Source organism: Pituophis catenifer, unplaced genomic scaffold (genome assembly GCF_029215685.1).
Source record: "Pituophis catenifer annectens isolate HBS135680 unplaced genomic scaffold, rPitCat1.0.hap2 SCAF_2, whole genome shotgun sequence".
Lineage (NCBI taxonomy): Eukaryota > Metazoa > Chordata > Lepidosauria > Squamata > Colubridae > Pituophis > Pituophis catenifer.
The window spans coordinates 131,507,398-131,523,819 of NW_027256882.1; the positions used below are offsets into that span (position 1 = coordinate 131,507,398).

Sequence of the window (16,422 nt, forward strand, 5' to 3'; positions counted from 1 at the left end):
GACCACTAATGTAGCTCATTCCTTTTGCATAAATGCCTTACATGTACAAGAAGTTGTCAACTTACAACTGTAATTGAGCCCACAATTTTGGTCGTAAGTCTTGACAGTCATAAAGCGGGTCACCACATGACTGCATCTGAATTTGTAACCTTTTGTGGCATTCTTGTATTTGTTCGTGTACTTCAAACTTTCTCTAACACTGTGTTCTTCAGATATGTTGAATTTCAGCCTCCGTCATCCCGCCCACTGTTCTAATGCTTATTTCTGAAACGCGAAGGGAAAAGATCTAGAGAATAAACTTCGCTTATTTTTGCCAGATGATTTTGCGGTGGCCAAATCCTGTAGCTATGATTCAGCACTGCATGAGGCAAAGAAAAATCCCGAAGAAAATTTGTCATGTCTCTGAAAGCAGAGACCTGCTGATTTGCAAGAAGTCAAAACTGCTGAGTCATTTTTCCACATTGCACCCCTCCCAATTACCAAGATATACTTGTAAGAGGGGGCCCCAAGAAAGGAAAACAGAGATCCTGCTGTTATTCATAACAATATAGAGGTGGCTGATATTTAAATAGGGCCTTAGCTGCATTTGCACATTCTTTCATAAACAGGAGAAAAGTGATGTGACTTTGAAAGAAAATCAACTCTGTGTGTTTGAGAAAATCTATGCATAACGTGTTCATCCCTTTAGCAGCGTAGTCCTGTCAGGGAAATTATTATTGAACCACTAATCAGCCATATGGTTCCTACGGACCATTTCAAAGATGTATTAATAACGGGACTCAAATTTCACTAGGCCTTGATTTGTATGGTTATGTTTCACTGAATAATCCATTATTGGCTGGGTTCATACAAATAACTAAATCATAACAAACTCACCATACACCGGTTTACTGTGAACCGGGCCTGCTCTCTGTGGCTTTCTTCTCCTGAGGATTGGTATCAGAGAAAAGATGCATTCTTGCTCTTTTTTTCCCTGTTAGGTACTGCAGGCCCTCCACCCAACTCTAAGAGCATTAAAGATTCTGGGCAGGTTCTTTTGGAATCTCTTCAGCACGAAACACCAGCAAGCCAATTTATGCAAGGCAGCCAGCTCTGCCACACCACAATCCGTGGTATTCACAATCCACCTCCAGCCAGAAACCAACCTGGCTCGCAAGCTTTCTATCTTGTTCCCTATACTACAGGGGAGGTGTGGCAAGGAGTCAGCTTCTCCACCCAGAAAACAAAGGTCAGGAAACATATGGCTAAGTGTGTCCTCCCGCAGCAGAGCATAAGCGAGATCACAGCCTCTTTCCTGGCATTTGCTGAGCAGCTTGTTTCTGAGGCACCACCAAGAGATCGCTGATAATGATGTAAGCTTGTCCTCCCAGGTTGCTCACTCATTTGCTTCTATACATGGACACCAATTATGGCACGCAGAATCTGCAACCCAAATGATTCTGCATCTAAATACCCACAAATTCTGATTCATTCTGGATTTAAAGTGAATACCTGAATTTATCTACGTAAAAGGCTGATGGGTTTGTTTGTATGGGAGAAAATGGCTTTGCCTAAACTGGTAGTTATTTCAGTGTGGAGCGAAGCATCGTTTTTGCTACTGGAAATTGTTTAAATAATCTCTGAGGTGGTCATATTTAGAAAATTGTTCTATTCACATTGTTTTTCTAACTGGAAGTATAATTCACTTTTCATTCTGCTTTTTTTTTTTTAAGTGCATGCTCCCAATAACACTCTGACACTTTCCTTATCTCTCCAAACACACTAAAGGTGCAAATGCCTGATATATACAGCGTGTGCAAGTGACAGATTGCAGACATTGAATGATGTATGCAAAGCATACCAAGAAGGTAACACCATAAGAAAGATGTTATTTCAGATATCGTGTGGGGGGTTTATGTAAATTTAATTCTGAAGTGTTTCCTTATTACATGCTCCTTGTTTATAACAGGGAAATAATAACTTTCCACAGACCCAAATCCCACAATAGGCATACCAAGAACTGCCAAGATCTGTTTCTGATTGTTTGTAGAATGTCTAGCAAGTAATTTGAATATATTTATCTTCATAAGAAATGTCACACTCCATATTGCATTCATATTGGTTTCATCTGCCCAGTCTAGCCTCTGTTCTAAAGTCAGTGCTCAGATATAATTTCTCTTTGGGTTCAATTCACATGTGCTGGCAATATCCTGGCTCTCCATCTTTGTGGCTAGCTATCACATTAGTCACAGCGTTGCTTATATGGGTGAAACTGTTTTAGTTTTAATGTCCAGTGCATTTCAAATGCTAGTTTTTTAGATTAATGTTGGTGCAATAGATGAAGACCCAAATTCCAAGACAGTTACAAAGGAACATTTGGAGAGAATCTGAAATTAAATTGGCTACTGTCCAAAGTACTTGTGCTTTAGATTTATCTTTCAATGGCACAAAAGAGGAAGGCATAACCTGATCATATCAGTACTAATCATACCAATCCTATCATACTAATCCTGTTTTTACTTTTTACTCCCTATCTTCTTTTCCTGACTTTTTCTGTTGGGTTGATTATTTATTTATTTTATTTATTTACTTCAAATTTATATACCGCCCTTCTCCGGGACTCAGGGCGGTGTACAGCCAAATAAAAACACATAATTAATACATTAAGAACAGATTAAAAGAAAATATCTCAATTTGGCCCAAAATTTAAAAAGACAAACAAATTTAAAATCATTTAAAAGATTTGTTAGGCCAGCCCGGCTTGTTGGAAAAGGAAAGTTTTAAGGGCATGGCGGAAGGCACGGAGGTCTTGGATTCTCCTTATCTCTGGGGGCAGCTGATTTCAGAGGGTAGGAGCCCCCACAGAGAAGGCCCTCCCCCTGGGGGTCACCAGCCTGCATTGCTTGGCTGATGGCACCCCAAGGAGGCCCTCTCTGTGGGAGCGCACGGGTCGATGGGAGGTCGTCGGTGGCAGAAGGCGGTCTCGAAGATAACTAGGTCCTATGCCATGGAGCGTTCAGCATTCAGTCTAGAAAAAAATTTTAGACAACCTGAAGGCAGGCTTCTAAAATTGTAATCTTTCAGTAATTAAAGTAACATATGACATATTGGTTTGGTTTATCTCTTCCCATTAGAAACATACAGCTCTGTTTTCATTCTTTCACATACATTATACAATACCATAAAAATGAACAAATGATAGGCACTTGTTGAGCAATTCTCTTCTCAGCTAAATATACTACATCAGAAAATGATACAGTGCACACTAGGATCCTGTCCTAAATATTAGCAGGAGAGCACAGCTTAGTATTAAAAGTAGAAAGAATGCTGCGTAATTTGCATGTTTGCAAGGGAATAGAAGAGAGTGGTTCAAAATAATCTTGATTCTTCAGAAAGATCCTATTTGTAGGACGTTTTCCAATGTCCTCTTCTTTGATTTAAGCCTTTCAGTTTTGTGCCTATGGAGGTGAGTGGTTGTCACTCTAGCTTTTGACACCAACATATCGATTTGATTTCCAAACAAGCATAAATGATAGAGGTTATTGACTTTACTTTTTCCTCAGCAACTCATATCTTCCTGAGAACCACCCAGACTTTTTGCAGATCTAATCAAGCCCAGAAAATTTGTAGAAACAAACAAACAAAAAATGCTAACAATTAATGCAGGGGTCTCCAAACTTGGCAACTTTAAGACTTGTGGACTTCAACTCCCAGAATTCCCCAGCCAGCATGGGAACTAATGGAAAGAGAATAACACACCATATGCTGCCAGAGATAGTATGATCTCTACTAAGGATATCCTCTGGGAGAAGATCAAAATATCAAGAGTCCACAAACATGCCCTGTCCCCTACGTGTATCAGCACAGGATTGCCACCTTGACTTTTATGACTGCCTTATAGCCCTCAGTCTCTTCTCTCTAGGTCACAAGGACATCAAGAAGCTTTCCAGGGGCAAGCCACTGCGAGGGCATGCATTGTGACAGACTAAAGGCTGTCTAAACACAACACCCAATGAAGCAGAAGTCTCTTTTAGCAGTCCACAAACTGCTTTTACACAGCAGAATTCTGAGCAGAGAGTCAGTAACTGTTTCTCCCTGTTTCACCCCCTCCCTGTTTCCCTTCTGAAAACGTTCCCACCCTCCCAACGACCTCTTGCAGAGGGGAAAGCAGCAGGATTCCTTCTTCCTGGAAAACAATTAAAATGAAAAAAGATTTGTTTAACAAACAGTACTTTTCATTCTTCAATTAGCAATCTCAAATCGTTCCCCCCCTCCCTTCATCTGTGTTTCATGGCTAAAAAATTGCTGAGTCACCATACTGATGATGTTGACAGCAACCGCGAGGTTTTGAAATCTTTCTGGTTCTGGACCGTGTGCATTTATATTACACAGCAACTCCACGAATAACTGACATGCCTGCATGATTGGAAGCTGCGGGAAGAAGGAGTCTGAGTAAGGCATTCATTGTAAGTCCATATGTTAGCCTTGAACGAAGGAGCTATCCCTGAGCATCTCTAAGACTCCAAGTTCATGCGCTTCCACAGGCAAAACCAAGCAGACCATCAGCTTGAAAGGAAAGTGGTTTCATGTGTTTCTACTTAATGAGAAGGAAGCCCTGCAAAAGTGATGATGATGCTCAGCATTTGTTTGCAACATAGCAAACAGAAAGATAATTGCAGAGAATATAGGAAGGCAAATGGTCCTACTTTTAAGGGTTGCGCATGCTTCAAAAATGATTCGGGAAAAATGCTCCATGCTTGTAAAAAAAAAAGAAGAAGAAAAAGAATGGTGCTACCACTTTGAAAATCATATTAATTTCTAGGAGTGGATTCTTTCTTAAAGCAACAGTAGCACTTTGTAAAAGTCACTTTTGTTAATTCTGAGGAACATTTTTTTAAAAAAAAGAATGGCACCAATTCTCTCTCTGAACAAGTATCTGCTGAAAAGCTAACCTCAGAAGACTGAGCTTGTCACTCAGTCAGAGAGCTCTCCAAGTATTTGAAAACTGCACTATTCTTAAAAAGTAACACAAACTCAAAAGCTGCCCATAGAGCCATAATGGAATGGGATTTAGTGGCAATGAAGAAGCACATCACTACAGCCATTGTGAAACCCACCTGGTGGAGCTCTTCATTTTAACTTTCCGCTGCCTAACTTGGCCATTTTTGTATGATGTGTGTAGCACAATTCCCCAAGGAGATGTTTTGAAAAGAGCTAGCAAAAGGACTCGCAGAATGGCTGAAATAAAGAACTATTGTTATAACCTTCAGAGTAATAAATGTCTTGGGAAAGAATTTGATCTTTCACTGCTTTCAGGGGTGATTCAAACCACATACGAGCTTCCTTGTTATTATCCAAATAACTAGACAATGATGCACATAACAGCAACATTTCTGGGTTAACGGAAGAATGAAACTGTAATAATAGCTCTAAATAAAACTTGGAAAAGGATTTTGCTTCCCACTGCGTGTTCATCCATTTTTCTTATCCCATTGTTACTCCTGGTGAAACAGATTCTTGGAGTAAGATCAAATCAGTAGAATCTATTTAATCCTTGCCAAAGATACATCTCCTAAATCTAAATAAATGAATATACAGCCCCGAATGCTTTTATTTATCCATCGCCAAGCTTTGGTTTTATGCGGACTGTACCCCATGATATACATTGTATGGAAATGATTTATCTACCACAAAAGAAACTGTAGTTACAGCCTGGTCTGCAGAGTTACTGTAGTATAATACCTATTGACAGAAGCCTATATAAACTTTTTAAAGGCACCTGGAACTGCACAAGCTTCTCAAGTTTGTCTTGCCAGATAAGTTTGCATTTGAAAGTTACTGCAACCTACTGTCCAGGCAGAAATTAATGTTATTCTTTTTTCAACCACCAATCTCTTCCAGTCTACAATTACTAGGACTACCAAATCTGAGCTGCAAAACTCCAAATGACCATTGGATGGCTGTAAAGAGTTTGTTCCTGAATCTCTTCGCTGGCATCTAGTGAAACTTCAAAATTTTACAGGTCAGACATGCCAGCCCTAACTTTTTCTAAGCAAATTTTGCACACAACCTTTTATTGGCACACCAGACCCAGCACTCCATTAAAGGTAAGTGATTCAATGTTACTTAAAAATAATTGCAACTACATTAAAATAATTGAAGTTGTGGGTGCTTTCTCCTAAGGGTTAACTTAACAATGCTGGACATGGTAGGATACCTCTTTTGGACAAATACCTTATATCTGCAAAGATCCTTTTCTCTTTATACCTCAGATTCATTCATTTTCCTCCAGGCCTGGCAAATCTTACACTGAACTGATAAAGCCTTGATGAACACAATAGACTGGGGTCAGTTCTCCTAATCAAACTTCATTCTCTGTTTCATGACCAGTTCTTTTAATAAACTACAGTATGCCAAAGATCTCCTGGTTATTATTTACTTTCCTATTTGCTTAAGAGGGTTCCATCTTAGAAGAACAACTCAGCTTATAAAAATCCAATAAAGAGAAAGGAACAAATGCCACTCAAACAGGAAACAATAAGAAAAGTCAAGGGCAATCTGAAAATTCACAACGCATCTACTTACTATTAGAAACATGTTGCTAGAGTGATGGACTTTGGCTGAGCCAGCACGACAGTTCTGAAATTTTTTAAAGGGCAAAGTAGGATAATTTTCTCCACTTAGGATTGCAGTCATATGTTCTTTCCAGAGAAATCCTGAACAAGTCCCACAGAACTGGCATGGATTACAAAATGATGTCGAGGGATGAGGGAAGATAAGGCCTTTCTGAAAGTAGAAAGGTGAGGTATATTCTGCCCCTTAGCCCAAATTCCTAAGACCAAAAATAATGGCATGTCTTCCATTCTAAACATGTTCTCTCTAAAAGTTTATTGTATGCATTTTGATCAAGTTAAATCTCAAGAAAGTCTGTAAGAAATTATAATTTATATAGGAAAATCACTGGCCATAGATATCCATTAGTAAAGGCAGGGAGGGTTGCTCGTCCCCTTTGCCTTTTGATGCGATCTCTATACTTCCTTAGAGTTCATCCTTTTTTATTGATGAGATGAAAACTAATCTTTCAAATCTTTCAACTAATGGGCTAGTCCAGGGGTCAGCAACCCACGGCTTTGGAGCCACATGTGGCTCTTTCATCCCTCTGCTGCAGCTCCCTGTTGCTGGTCGGCTCCACAATTGATAGGGCTTTTGGTTAGGACAGGTAGAGGAAAAAGGACGCCGTGTTAGGAGGAGACTTTATGGTGAGGGAACCAGACTTCCGGTCAGCAGAAGAAAAAGGACACTGCACTAGGAGGAAACACGATGGTGGGGGAACTGGACTTCCGGTCAGCTCCAGAATTGAAAATTGAATGGGGGCTTCCAGTTATGACCTTTGTGGCTCTTTGAGTGTTTAAGGTTGCCGACCCCTGTGCTAGTCTGTTAGAAAATAAAGCACATCTGGAACACCAACAAGTCCTGCACTCATGTATTTTCACTCTCGCAAGTGGAAGCTCCATTCTGAAGCTGTATAGCAGCCAAGGATATGATATGTTGCTTAATATCAGCTTTACCCTATAACTGCATATCTCTACCTGAATTATCATTCTTGTTTTCCTGCATCACATTCATTCATTAAGTGAAATGATGTTTAAGATGCTATCCTATACAGTTTAGTTAGATGTTAATCTAACTGAGTCGAGACACCTTTCTTCAATTGAAACATAATTCTCCTAAATATATGTTCTCAGGAGTAGGGCAACAATCCCAAATTCATTTATTCATATTATCTATCAGAACACCTTTGACCCATTGGGACATAATTTCAGAGATATACAGTATCCACACCAGATTTCTCAATGCTTTCAACAATGGCAGAGCTTCTAATGTACTGCTTTCACTGGAAACATTCTTAAAAATTCATATTCAGATATTGTTGCCTTGAAAATAGCCTATGTTGAACTGTATAGCACAGTTAAATATCAGAAGTTGACCACAGGATTTTTTAAAACATTCTGTATTAACCTTATGTCATAACTGTTTTAGAAAATTTGCCTAATTTCAATTCCATGGGAGTCATTGGTTCCAGATTTTGGATGCATTCTGTAAATAAGCCCATTTGAGGGATCTTGATTAAAAAAATTATTGTCCTATAAGGCACCATTTTGCCCAGTTAAAGGTTTTAGGAACAAAAGTTTTAGTAGTATAGATAAAGTTGCCCATCACACACAAATAATTCTGGGTGGCTTACAAAGTTAAAACAAACACATCGAATATCACCCCACCCACCTCCAATGCCTAAAGATAAACTGACCAACAATAGTGGTAGATCTCATCTACCCCTTGACTCAAATGCCTGGGGAAACAACCAGGACTTCAATGCCTTGCAAAAGGCTAACAGCATACTCATTGTAATTTGGAACTTTTTGCAAGTATGCAAATGTTAATATATCACATGATCAATGGGATTTACTTCTAACTCACAGAAGGCCAGGCTACACAGATCACTTCTTAAGTTTCAAAACTAGGAATTTTTTTCAGAACATGTACATATGACCATAATGTGTATCTACATGCTACTGTAAGCATATTTATCCTGCATTCACACACAGAAATGTGCACATTATGTCATTGGCACATTCATTAATTTGCTTATTGACTATGAACTTCCATATTAGAAGACTCTTTCCAAATATAGATGCTTCCAAACAGATGGCTCTAATGACATCTTAAAGGATTTGGGGGGAGTTTTTAAAAAAAATGAATAAAATTTAGGAACACATGTGAAAACTGCAAATATAAAAAATATCTGTTGCAATATTTTCAGGATCAGACTCAATAAGATTAGTAAGCGTTAAAGGTTTAAATATATTTCCTTTTATTTACAATAGGCATTCTATATTCACTGAATATTCACAGATAGAAGCAAGGAGAAGGGTGAAGGTAGCTCCTTATATATACAATGGGTGGAGCTATATATGGGAGTGGTGAATTACGAATACATTAAGAAGTGAAGAATAAGTTAACCCCTGATACCCCGTTCATATACTATTTACACATTAGAGAATAAGGCATTTACATCTGACAAATCCCCCTCTAAATGCCGATTCGTTATGCAACACCAATTACATTCAGATTCAGGACAATACAAAACATACAACTTAGAAGTTAAATATTTATGCTGCTTAGAAGGTAAAGGCTTTGTCAATATGTCAGCTAATTGTTCTGAAGTATCGCAATGTACTGCTTTAATAAATCCATCCTGAGACAATTGTCTCACATGTTTAAATTTTATATCTATGTGTCTAGATCTTTGTCCAATGGCATCAGATCTAGATATTTCAATGGCTGCTTTATTGTCTTCATGCATAACAAAAGGCAAAGCAGGTTTTTTCCAAACATCTGAAATTAAATCATTAAACCATACAAGGTTATTTGCAGCTTTGGATAAACAAACATATTCCGCTTCTGTCGTTGAAGTGGCCACTAGTTCTTGTTTACCAGTGTACCAGTAAACTGGACAGTCATTTAAGAGAAATATATAACCAGATGTACTTTTTCTACATGAAGTGTCTCCAGCCCAGTCCGCATCTGCGTAACATGTAAGCTTTGGTTCTTTATTATCATTAGGTTCTAACATTAAACAAAAGTCTAGTGTACTTTTCAGATATCTTAAAATTCTTTTAACAGCTTCCCAATGATACATTGTTGGTTTGCTGACATGTCTGGATAATAAATTGAGTGGTAAGGCGATATCTGGTCTTGTCCAATTAGATATATAAAGAAGTGAACCTATGATTGATCTATAAAATGTGTTATCCTTGAATTCGGGGGAAGATTCATCAGTATTTCTTAGAAAATCAGTTTGCATAGGAGTATCACAAGGTTTGGCATTGTTTAAATTGCATTTATTTAAAAGTTCTATGATCTTATCTCTCTGAGTAAGTTTGAATCCCCTTCTGGTCTTATTAATTTGAACACCAAGATATTTGTTTACTTTGCCTAGAGATTTCAACGAGAAATGTTCATTTAGCTTAGTTACAAAAGTTTCTCTTCTCTCTTTATGTTTTCCTATGTATAAAATGTCATCCACATAAATCAATACAAATTCAATGTAATCATTACCCTTTTTGACAAAGAAACAGTTATCAGCAGTGGTAGCGTTGAAGTCCATGGTCTTAAGTACTTTTACTAAACAATCATACCATCGTTTACCAGATTGTTTTAACCCGTATAAACTCTTGTTTAACAACCAAATCTCATTTTTGTTTGTGTATTGACTGTGAGGTGCTCTTACGTATATTTCCTTATCTAGTTTTGCGTGTAGATACGCAGTCTGTATGTCATATTGAAATACATCAAGATTGAGTGCTGATGCTACCACTAGAGCTGTTTTGACACTCTCTGTTCTTACTGTGGGGGAATACGTGTCAGTATAGTCCTCCGGATATTTCTGTGCATAACCTTGTGCAACTAGTCTAGCTTTGTATAGAGTATTGCCTCCCTCTAAGTTCTTAATTTTATATATCCACCTGGTACCAATAATTGTTTTATCTTTAGGTGCAATTGCAGGTGTAAATACATTTAATCCTTGTAAACTTTCCATCTCTTTCTTCATCGCTAATTCCCATTTTTCTTTTTCTTCATGAGGGAGTTTTAACACTTCTTCATATGTATTAGGTGTTGTTGGCTCACCATCCATATGCATTATATAATCCTTGTATTTATTTGGCATTTGATTTCTGGTGTTTCTAACAGTTTTTTCAGGTTTACTATCGTTATCATGCAAATATCTTGCTTCCTTTTTTGTTAGTGTGTCTGTCTTTATTTTGTGTTGGCTATTTGTCCAAGTTTTGGTTTTGTTTTTATATTTGTTGATATTTTGCTTTTCTATGGCCCCTTTCTCATGAGATTTTGTATCTTTGTATTTATTTGGAAATATTTCATTAAGATGTAATTTAGACCAGTTGGCCTGTTCATGGAACACAGCTGTTCTGGAGACTATAAATTTGTTATTGTTATCAATGAATCTGTACCCTTTAGTGCCAGTCTCATATCCCATAAATCTGAGTCTTCTGGATACGTTTTCTCCCTTTCTTCTTAATTGCTTAGGTATGTGTACGTCTGCAGTGACTCCAAATATGTGCATGTGTGCTAATTTTGGTTTCCTATTATACATCACTTCATATGGTGTCTTATTTACAATACTGGACCAGGTTCTATTTTGTGTGTAATTTGAATAATGTAAGGCTTCTGACCAGAATTGTTTGCTTAAGCCAGCATCTTCCAATGTGCATCTAATCATGGTTTGTAATGTAGAATTCTTCCTCTCTGCAATCCCGTTCTGGAATGCAGAAAATGGACTAGATGTGTAATGTAACATTCCTTTGTCTTTTAACCATTGGGAGAATTCTTTAGACATGAATTCACATCCCCTATCTGTCATGATTTGTTTTATTTTGATATTATGTTGTGTTTCTATGCGTTTGTAAAATTCTTTAAATTTTTGAAAGGTTTCATCTTTGTGTTTTAATGTATAAACAAACCCATAGCGGCTATAATCGTCTACTATTGTCAGGAAGTAACGTTTTCTATAAGTGATTGATGGAGTTAATGGACCAACTAAGTCCATGTGTACTAAATCAAAAATTTTGTTAGTTGATCTAGTAGATTTTCTTGGCCTGGGACTAGTTTTTAGTTTTGTAGATTTACATACTGAGCATTCCAAATAGTTTTCACAATTTTTTATTTTAACACCTTCTGCGTGTTCAGCCATTTTTTGTACTACAGGAAAACTGGCATGTCCTAACTTCCTATGTAAGATGTGAGCACACTCATCATGAATTGGCTTACCTATTTTTGGTTTTTTTTCATTGTGTGTATCTATGTGATCATGAGATATTTTACATTCATCATTGTCACTGTTGCTAATATTTTCATCATCTACTTCAATACAATCTTCCATATTTGAATCAATGTTATGTAGCCATTTCTCCTTTATTATCAGATAAGGTAGGCCTCCCTTAATCATCACAGTGCCTATATTTATTTTATTCTTCTCCAAAGTCGCTTTTCCTTTTGAAAAAACAATGTTAATGTCAGAATCTCTACTTAGTTTTATGGCACTTAATATGTTATGAGGTATTTCAGGTATTAGTAATACCCCCTCTATTTTTCCTAGACCAGGCAAGGTTACATTCCCTCTACCTAATACTTGAACCTTTTCTTGGTTAGCTACCTTTATTACAAATTTGTCTTCTGCAAATGAAGACAATATATTTTTGTTATTAGTGGTGTGATTAGTTGCTCCAGAATCAATAAGCCAATTATTGTTCTCATTTTGCTGTATGTTAGTGTTGTCTTGTTTATTTAATCCATTCAGTGAACCAGATTTTCTATCCTTTGAATTATCTCTGCCCCCTCTATTCTCTTTGTAATTTGGTGGGCTTCTATATCTGTGTCTATCTATAGAAGACTGTCTATAGTTGTATTTGTTTCTATATTCTGACCTATGTCTGTCCTTTGAAATTTTGGGACAATCTCTTCTATTGTGTTCCCTGGACCCACAATTGTGACATTTAAATGTTTCATTATATCTTTCTTGGAAAGCTACTTTCCTATATGGTTTGTGTTCTGTGTGATTGTTAGAACGATTCCTTCTTGCATTGTCTTCTGCTATCAATTTATTGGATAGACTTTCTATGGATAAGTATCCTAGATTAATTGTGTCTAAATGTGACATAAAATTGTCCCATGATGGATCAAGTGAGTTGATAATAACACTTTTCATTGTTTGGTCTGAAATCACCTCCCCCCTCAAATGCAGCTCAGCTCTTATTTTGTTTAAAGATATTAAATGCTCACTTATTGAAACCCCTGGTTTCACTCTAGATGAAAAGAAATCTTTAGACATCCTTGTGGTGGTAGCTACACTGTCACTGTGAAACAAATTAAACATGCATTGAATAATTTCTGAAACAGTCAGATTTGGCTTAATGCTGTGATACATTGCAGGAGACACACTAGATATTATTAAGAAAAATGCTCTATGGTGTAAACAATCTATTTTTAGAGTCCAAGGTCTTTTTGGGGGACTAGTGATAAAAAACAGTAAGTTTTCCTTCATAAAGACAACCTGGAGCTGTTGATACCATTCTTGCAAATTAATGCCATCAACCCTTAGCTTTGGGAAGTCACTGGGTAAATTTCCGATATTATTGGGTCCATTACTTACAACCTGAGGTAGTCCGTGGTCTCGTAAATGGAGAAAATTGCAAAACGGCGTGGGGATGCTCGCAACGAGCCTGCACGGTCTTCTCGCTAGTTCATGTCTTCCCGGATCGTCTGCGTAGTTTTGCGCATGCGCGTTGTCCATTTCTTCTTTGGAGTCGTCGTGGAAGGTTCTCCTCATTGCGGCTCGCTCGTTCTGCTCCTCCTCAGACGAATCGGTCTCTGGTTCGATTTTGGGAGTCTTAACGACGGCGGCTGCTCTTCCTCTTCTTTTGAGGGCGTTGGTGCTTGCTTCGGTCTGTGGCGTAGGGCGGTATCGGCAGGGCTCTCTGGGTTCGGGCGTCGGCGCTCTCGTAGTTAGGATGGGAGCGGGCAGGTCTTGAGGCATTGGCTTGCTCGCTCGCTTCTTCGTTAGCTTTTTAGTAATTTTTAGTTTTGGCCCAAATGCAGCAAAAAGCGTTTTCATTGCTGATTTTATTTGGCAGTTTGTTGAATCATCTTCACTTTCTGATTCTGATTCTTCTGAGGTGTTTGAATCTTCTTTTTCATTTTCGCTGTCTGATAATGCTTTTCGCGCCAGAAATTTTGAATTGAGCTTTTTGATTGGCTCTGCTTCGCTCACCTTGGAGGCCTGTTGAAACCAAGATGGCTGCCATTCAAAATTTCGCGCGGGATCACCGTTTTTCTTCTTCGCAATGACTTTCTCTGCAGTCATATCACTCACTATTTTTGGGTCTTTAGACTTTTCATTAGTGATGTTTTTCTCTCTCGCTGCTCCGCTGTTCTTCAGCATGTCTTGGAGGTTCGCGATGAGACTTTCATCATTCTTCTGGCTCTTTAATAGTTTTAATATCTTTGACCTGAGTTCGTTATTCTCTATTTCGATTTCCTCCTGGTCATCATTTTCATCTATTATTTCTTCGTCTTCAGTGGTGTATTCTTCGGATTCTCTCGAAATTGCGTTTGTGGATTCGTTGATTATTTCTTGTTCTGTTTCCATTTCTTTGCTGTAGGCCCTGGTGTTGGGCCTATCTTTCTTAGACATTTTTAAGTTTTTATTGAGTCAATTAACCATCCTCTGCTACCAGCTTGTTGCAATATTTTCAGGATCAGACTCAATAAGATTAGTAAGCGTTAAAGGTTTAAATATATTTCCTTTTATTTACAATAGGCATTCTATATTCACTGAATATTCACAGATAGAAGCAAGGAGAAGGGTGAAGGTAGCTCCTTATATATACAATGGGTGGAGCTATATATGGGAGTGGTGAATTACGAATACATTAAGAAGTGAAGAATAAGTTAACCCCTGATACCCCGTTCATATACTATTTACACATTAGAGAATAAGGCATTTACATCTGACAATATCTTTGCTCCAGCCTTAAATCCCATATGTATCAAGTAGTACACACACAAACTTTTCTCTGAAAGCATCCTTAATATTTGATAATATGCAAAATGTGCCAAATTACTTATGAAAGTTAATTTAAAAAGAGGTTTGTTTTCGACATCCTTGGCTAAGGTAATACCAGACTGTTGGACCTACTTCTCTTGTTCCCCCCCACCCCCCATGAATTGGATAAATGTCTATGGAGATTCTCAGTCATCCAGGTCACAGATGCTCAGCCATCTTGTCCCAAAGATACTTTTTCAAAAGGCGACTGGATTTTTTGTTTTTGTTTTTTTCTTGAAAAACCCTGAAGATGCTTCTTGGATGAGAAGCAAAGCATGTTCAAGAGAAACAACAGGTCTAGTTGCCTTTTGAAAAAGCACCTTTGGATATGAATGGGACAGTTTTCAAAGTCAATTAACAGTTTTCTAATTTTTAGCAATTTTATATACTTTTTCTTTAAAAATCTAGATAGTGCTTTATACATTTTGAGAAGAATTAAGGTCCTGTCCTGTCCTGCCTTGTCCCGTCCCTTTTACCCAGGGATATTTACCCCAAGTCCTGTGATAGGGTTGCAGTTTTAGGCACTCGAGGGAACAAAGCCAACCGAATCCAATCGAATAAAAATATTCAGGTGGCATTCTCGCAACCCTTGTAATCAAAACTTAGAAGAGCCTTGGTAGTACAGTGGTCTAAGGCACCCTGTTATTAAGCTGGTTATTAAGACCAGCTGCCTGCAATTACTGCAGGTTCGAATCTCGTCAAGGCTCAAGGTTGACTCAGCCTTCCATCCTTTCTAAGGTAGGTGAAATGAGGACCCAGTTTGTGGGGGCAATAAGCTGACTTTGTATAAATATACAAAAGGATGAAGGCTATTGCTGAGCACATTGTAAGCCGCCCTGAGTCTCCGGAGAAGGGCGGCATATAAATCAAATTAAAAAAAAAAAAAACTATAAATGACTATCTACCCCCTCTCACTGGCTTCGCACAGCACACCAAAGTTGCTTTACAAATCAGGTTGGCCGGACTTCTCCCAGCCTCCGACGGCACCGCCTCAGATAAAAGAGCGCGTTGTCGACCGGCGCAAGGCAAAGCGAGTTTGGAGAACCTCCGTCTAACATCTCTTCTGTTTTTGCCCGATTCGCTCACCTTCCAGATGGGGGGCCGAGAGCTCTCGGATCGTCCTCACCCAGGTCTCGGCAACGTGCCGGTTCTCTTCGGCGTCCTGCGAAGCCAAGACGCAAAAGGTCTTCGCCACCTTCTGCCGAGATTCCCCGCGGTACCACCAGCCCCTCTTGAAAGGGTAGCAAACGACGCTGAAGTAGGCGGCCGCCGGCTGCTGCGAAGCGCTCCTGCCCTGGAAAGCGTAGCAGCCCACGCAAGTGGAGAGGCTGAGCGCGCTGCCCGCGTTGCTGCTCCGGCCAGCCGAGTCCAGCCGGCGCACCAGCAGCTCCGCGCCGCTCGTGAGACTCAGGGCACAGTTCACCTTCAGAGAAGGGACGAGGCGAAAGACGCCCGAGAGCAAAACTTCCTCGGAAGCGCCTTGGCCCGAGCCTCCTTCCATCGCCTCAGCCGCAAGGAGCGGAGCGGGCGACGCGGCGCGAAGCGAGGGCTGAGCCCAATGAGGCGAGCGAAGCAACGCTGCTCCGGGACTTTCTTCTCAATGAGCGGCGGAGGGCTGGCTTTTGAGATTGGCGCTTTGCTCTCTGGGGCCATCGGCAGGCCGCTCCCGGGAATGGCGGGAAGCGGGATTCGTTCATGACGAACTCCCAGCGCTTCAGAAGCCCGTGGCGTTTTTGTTTTAGCTCTGCTCTTGTGCGCACGAA

At 39.2% G+C, this 16,422-nt stretch overlaps 1 protein-coding gene and 1 long non-coding RNA gene across 2 annotated transcripts in view; both read right to left on the reverse strand.

Moving 5' to 3' along the window:
* SPHK1 (sphingosine kinase 1) overlaps window positions 1-16,197 on the reverse strand; it is a 42,807-nt gene extending 26,610 nt beyond the window's left edge. The window contains exon 1 of the mRNA XM_070937535.1: window positions 15,746-16,197. Within this exon, the coding sequence (XP_070793636.1) occupies window positions 15,746-16,160 (415 nt within the window). The 5' untranslated portion in view covers window positions 16,161-16,197. The remainder of the gene's footprint in view (window positions 1-15,745) is intronic.
* On the reverse strand, window positions 1,887-5,193 carry LOC139312607 (uncharacterized). The gene is made up of 2 exons (XR_011600017.1): window positions 5,097-5,193; window positions 1,887-3,007 (listed from the first exon to the last, which is right to left on the reverse strand). It is a non-coding gene; the product is annotated as an uncharacterized lncRNA (long non-coding RNA).
* Window positions 16,198-16,422: the final 225 nt, after the last annotated feature.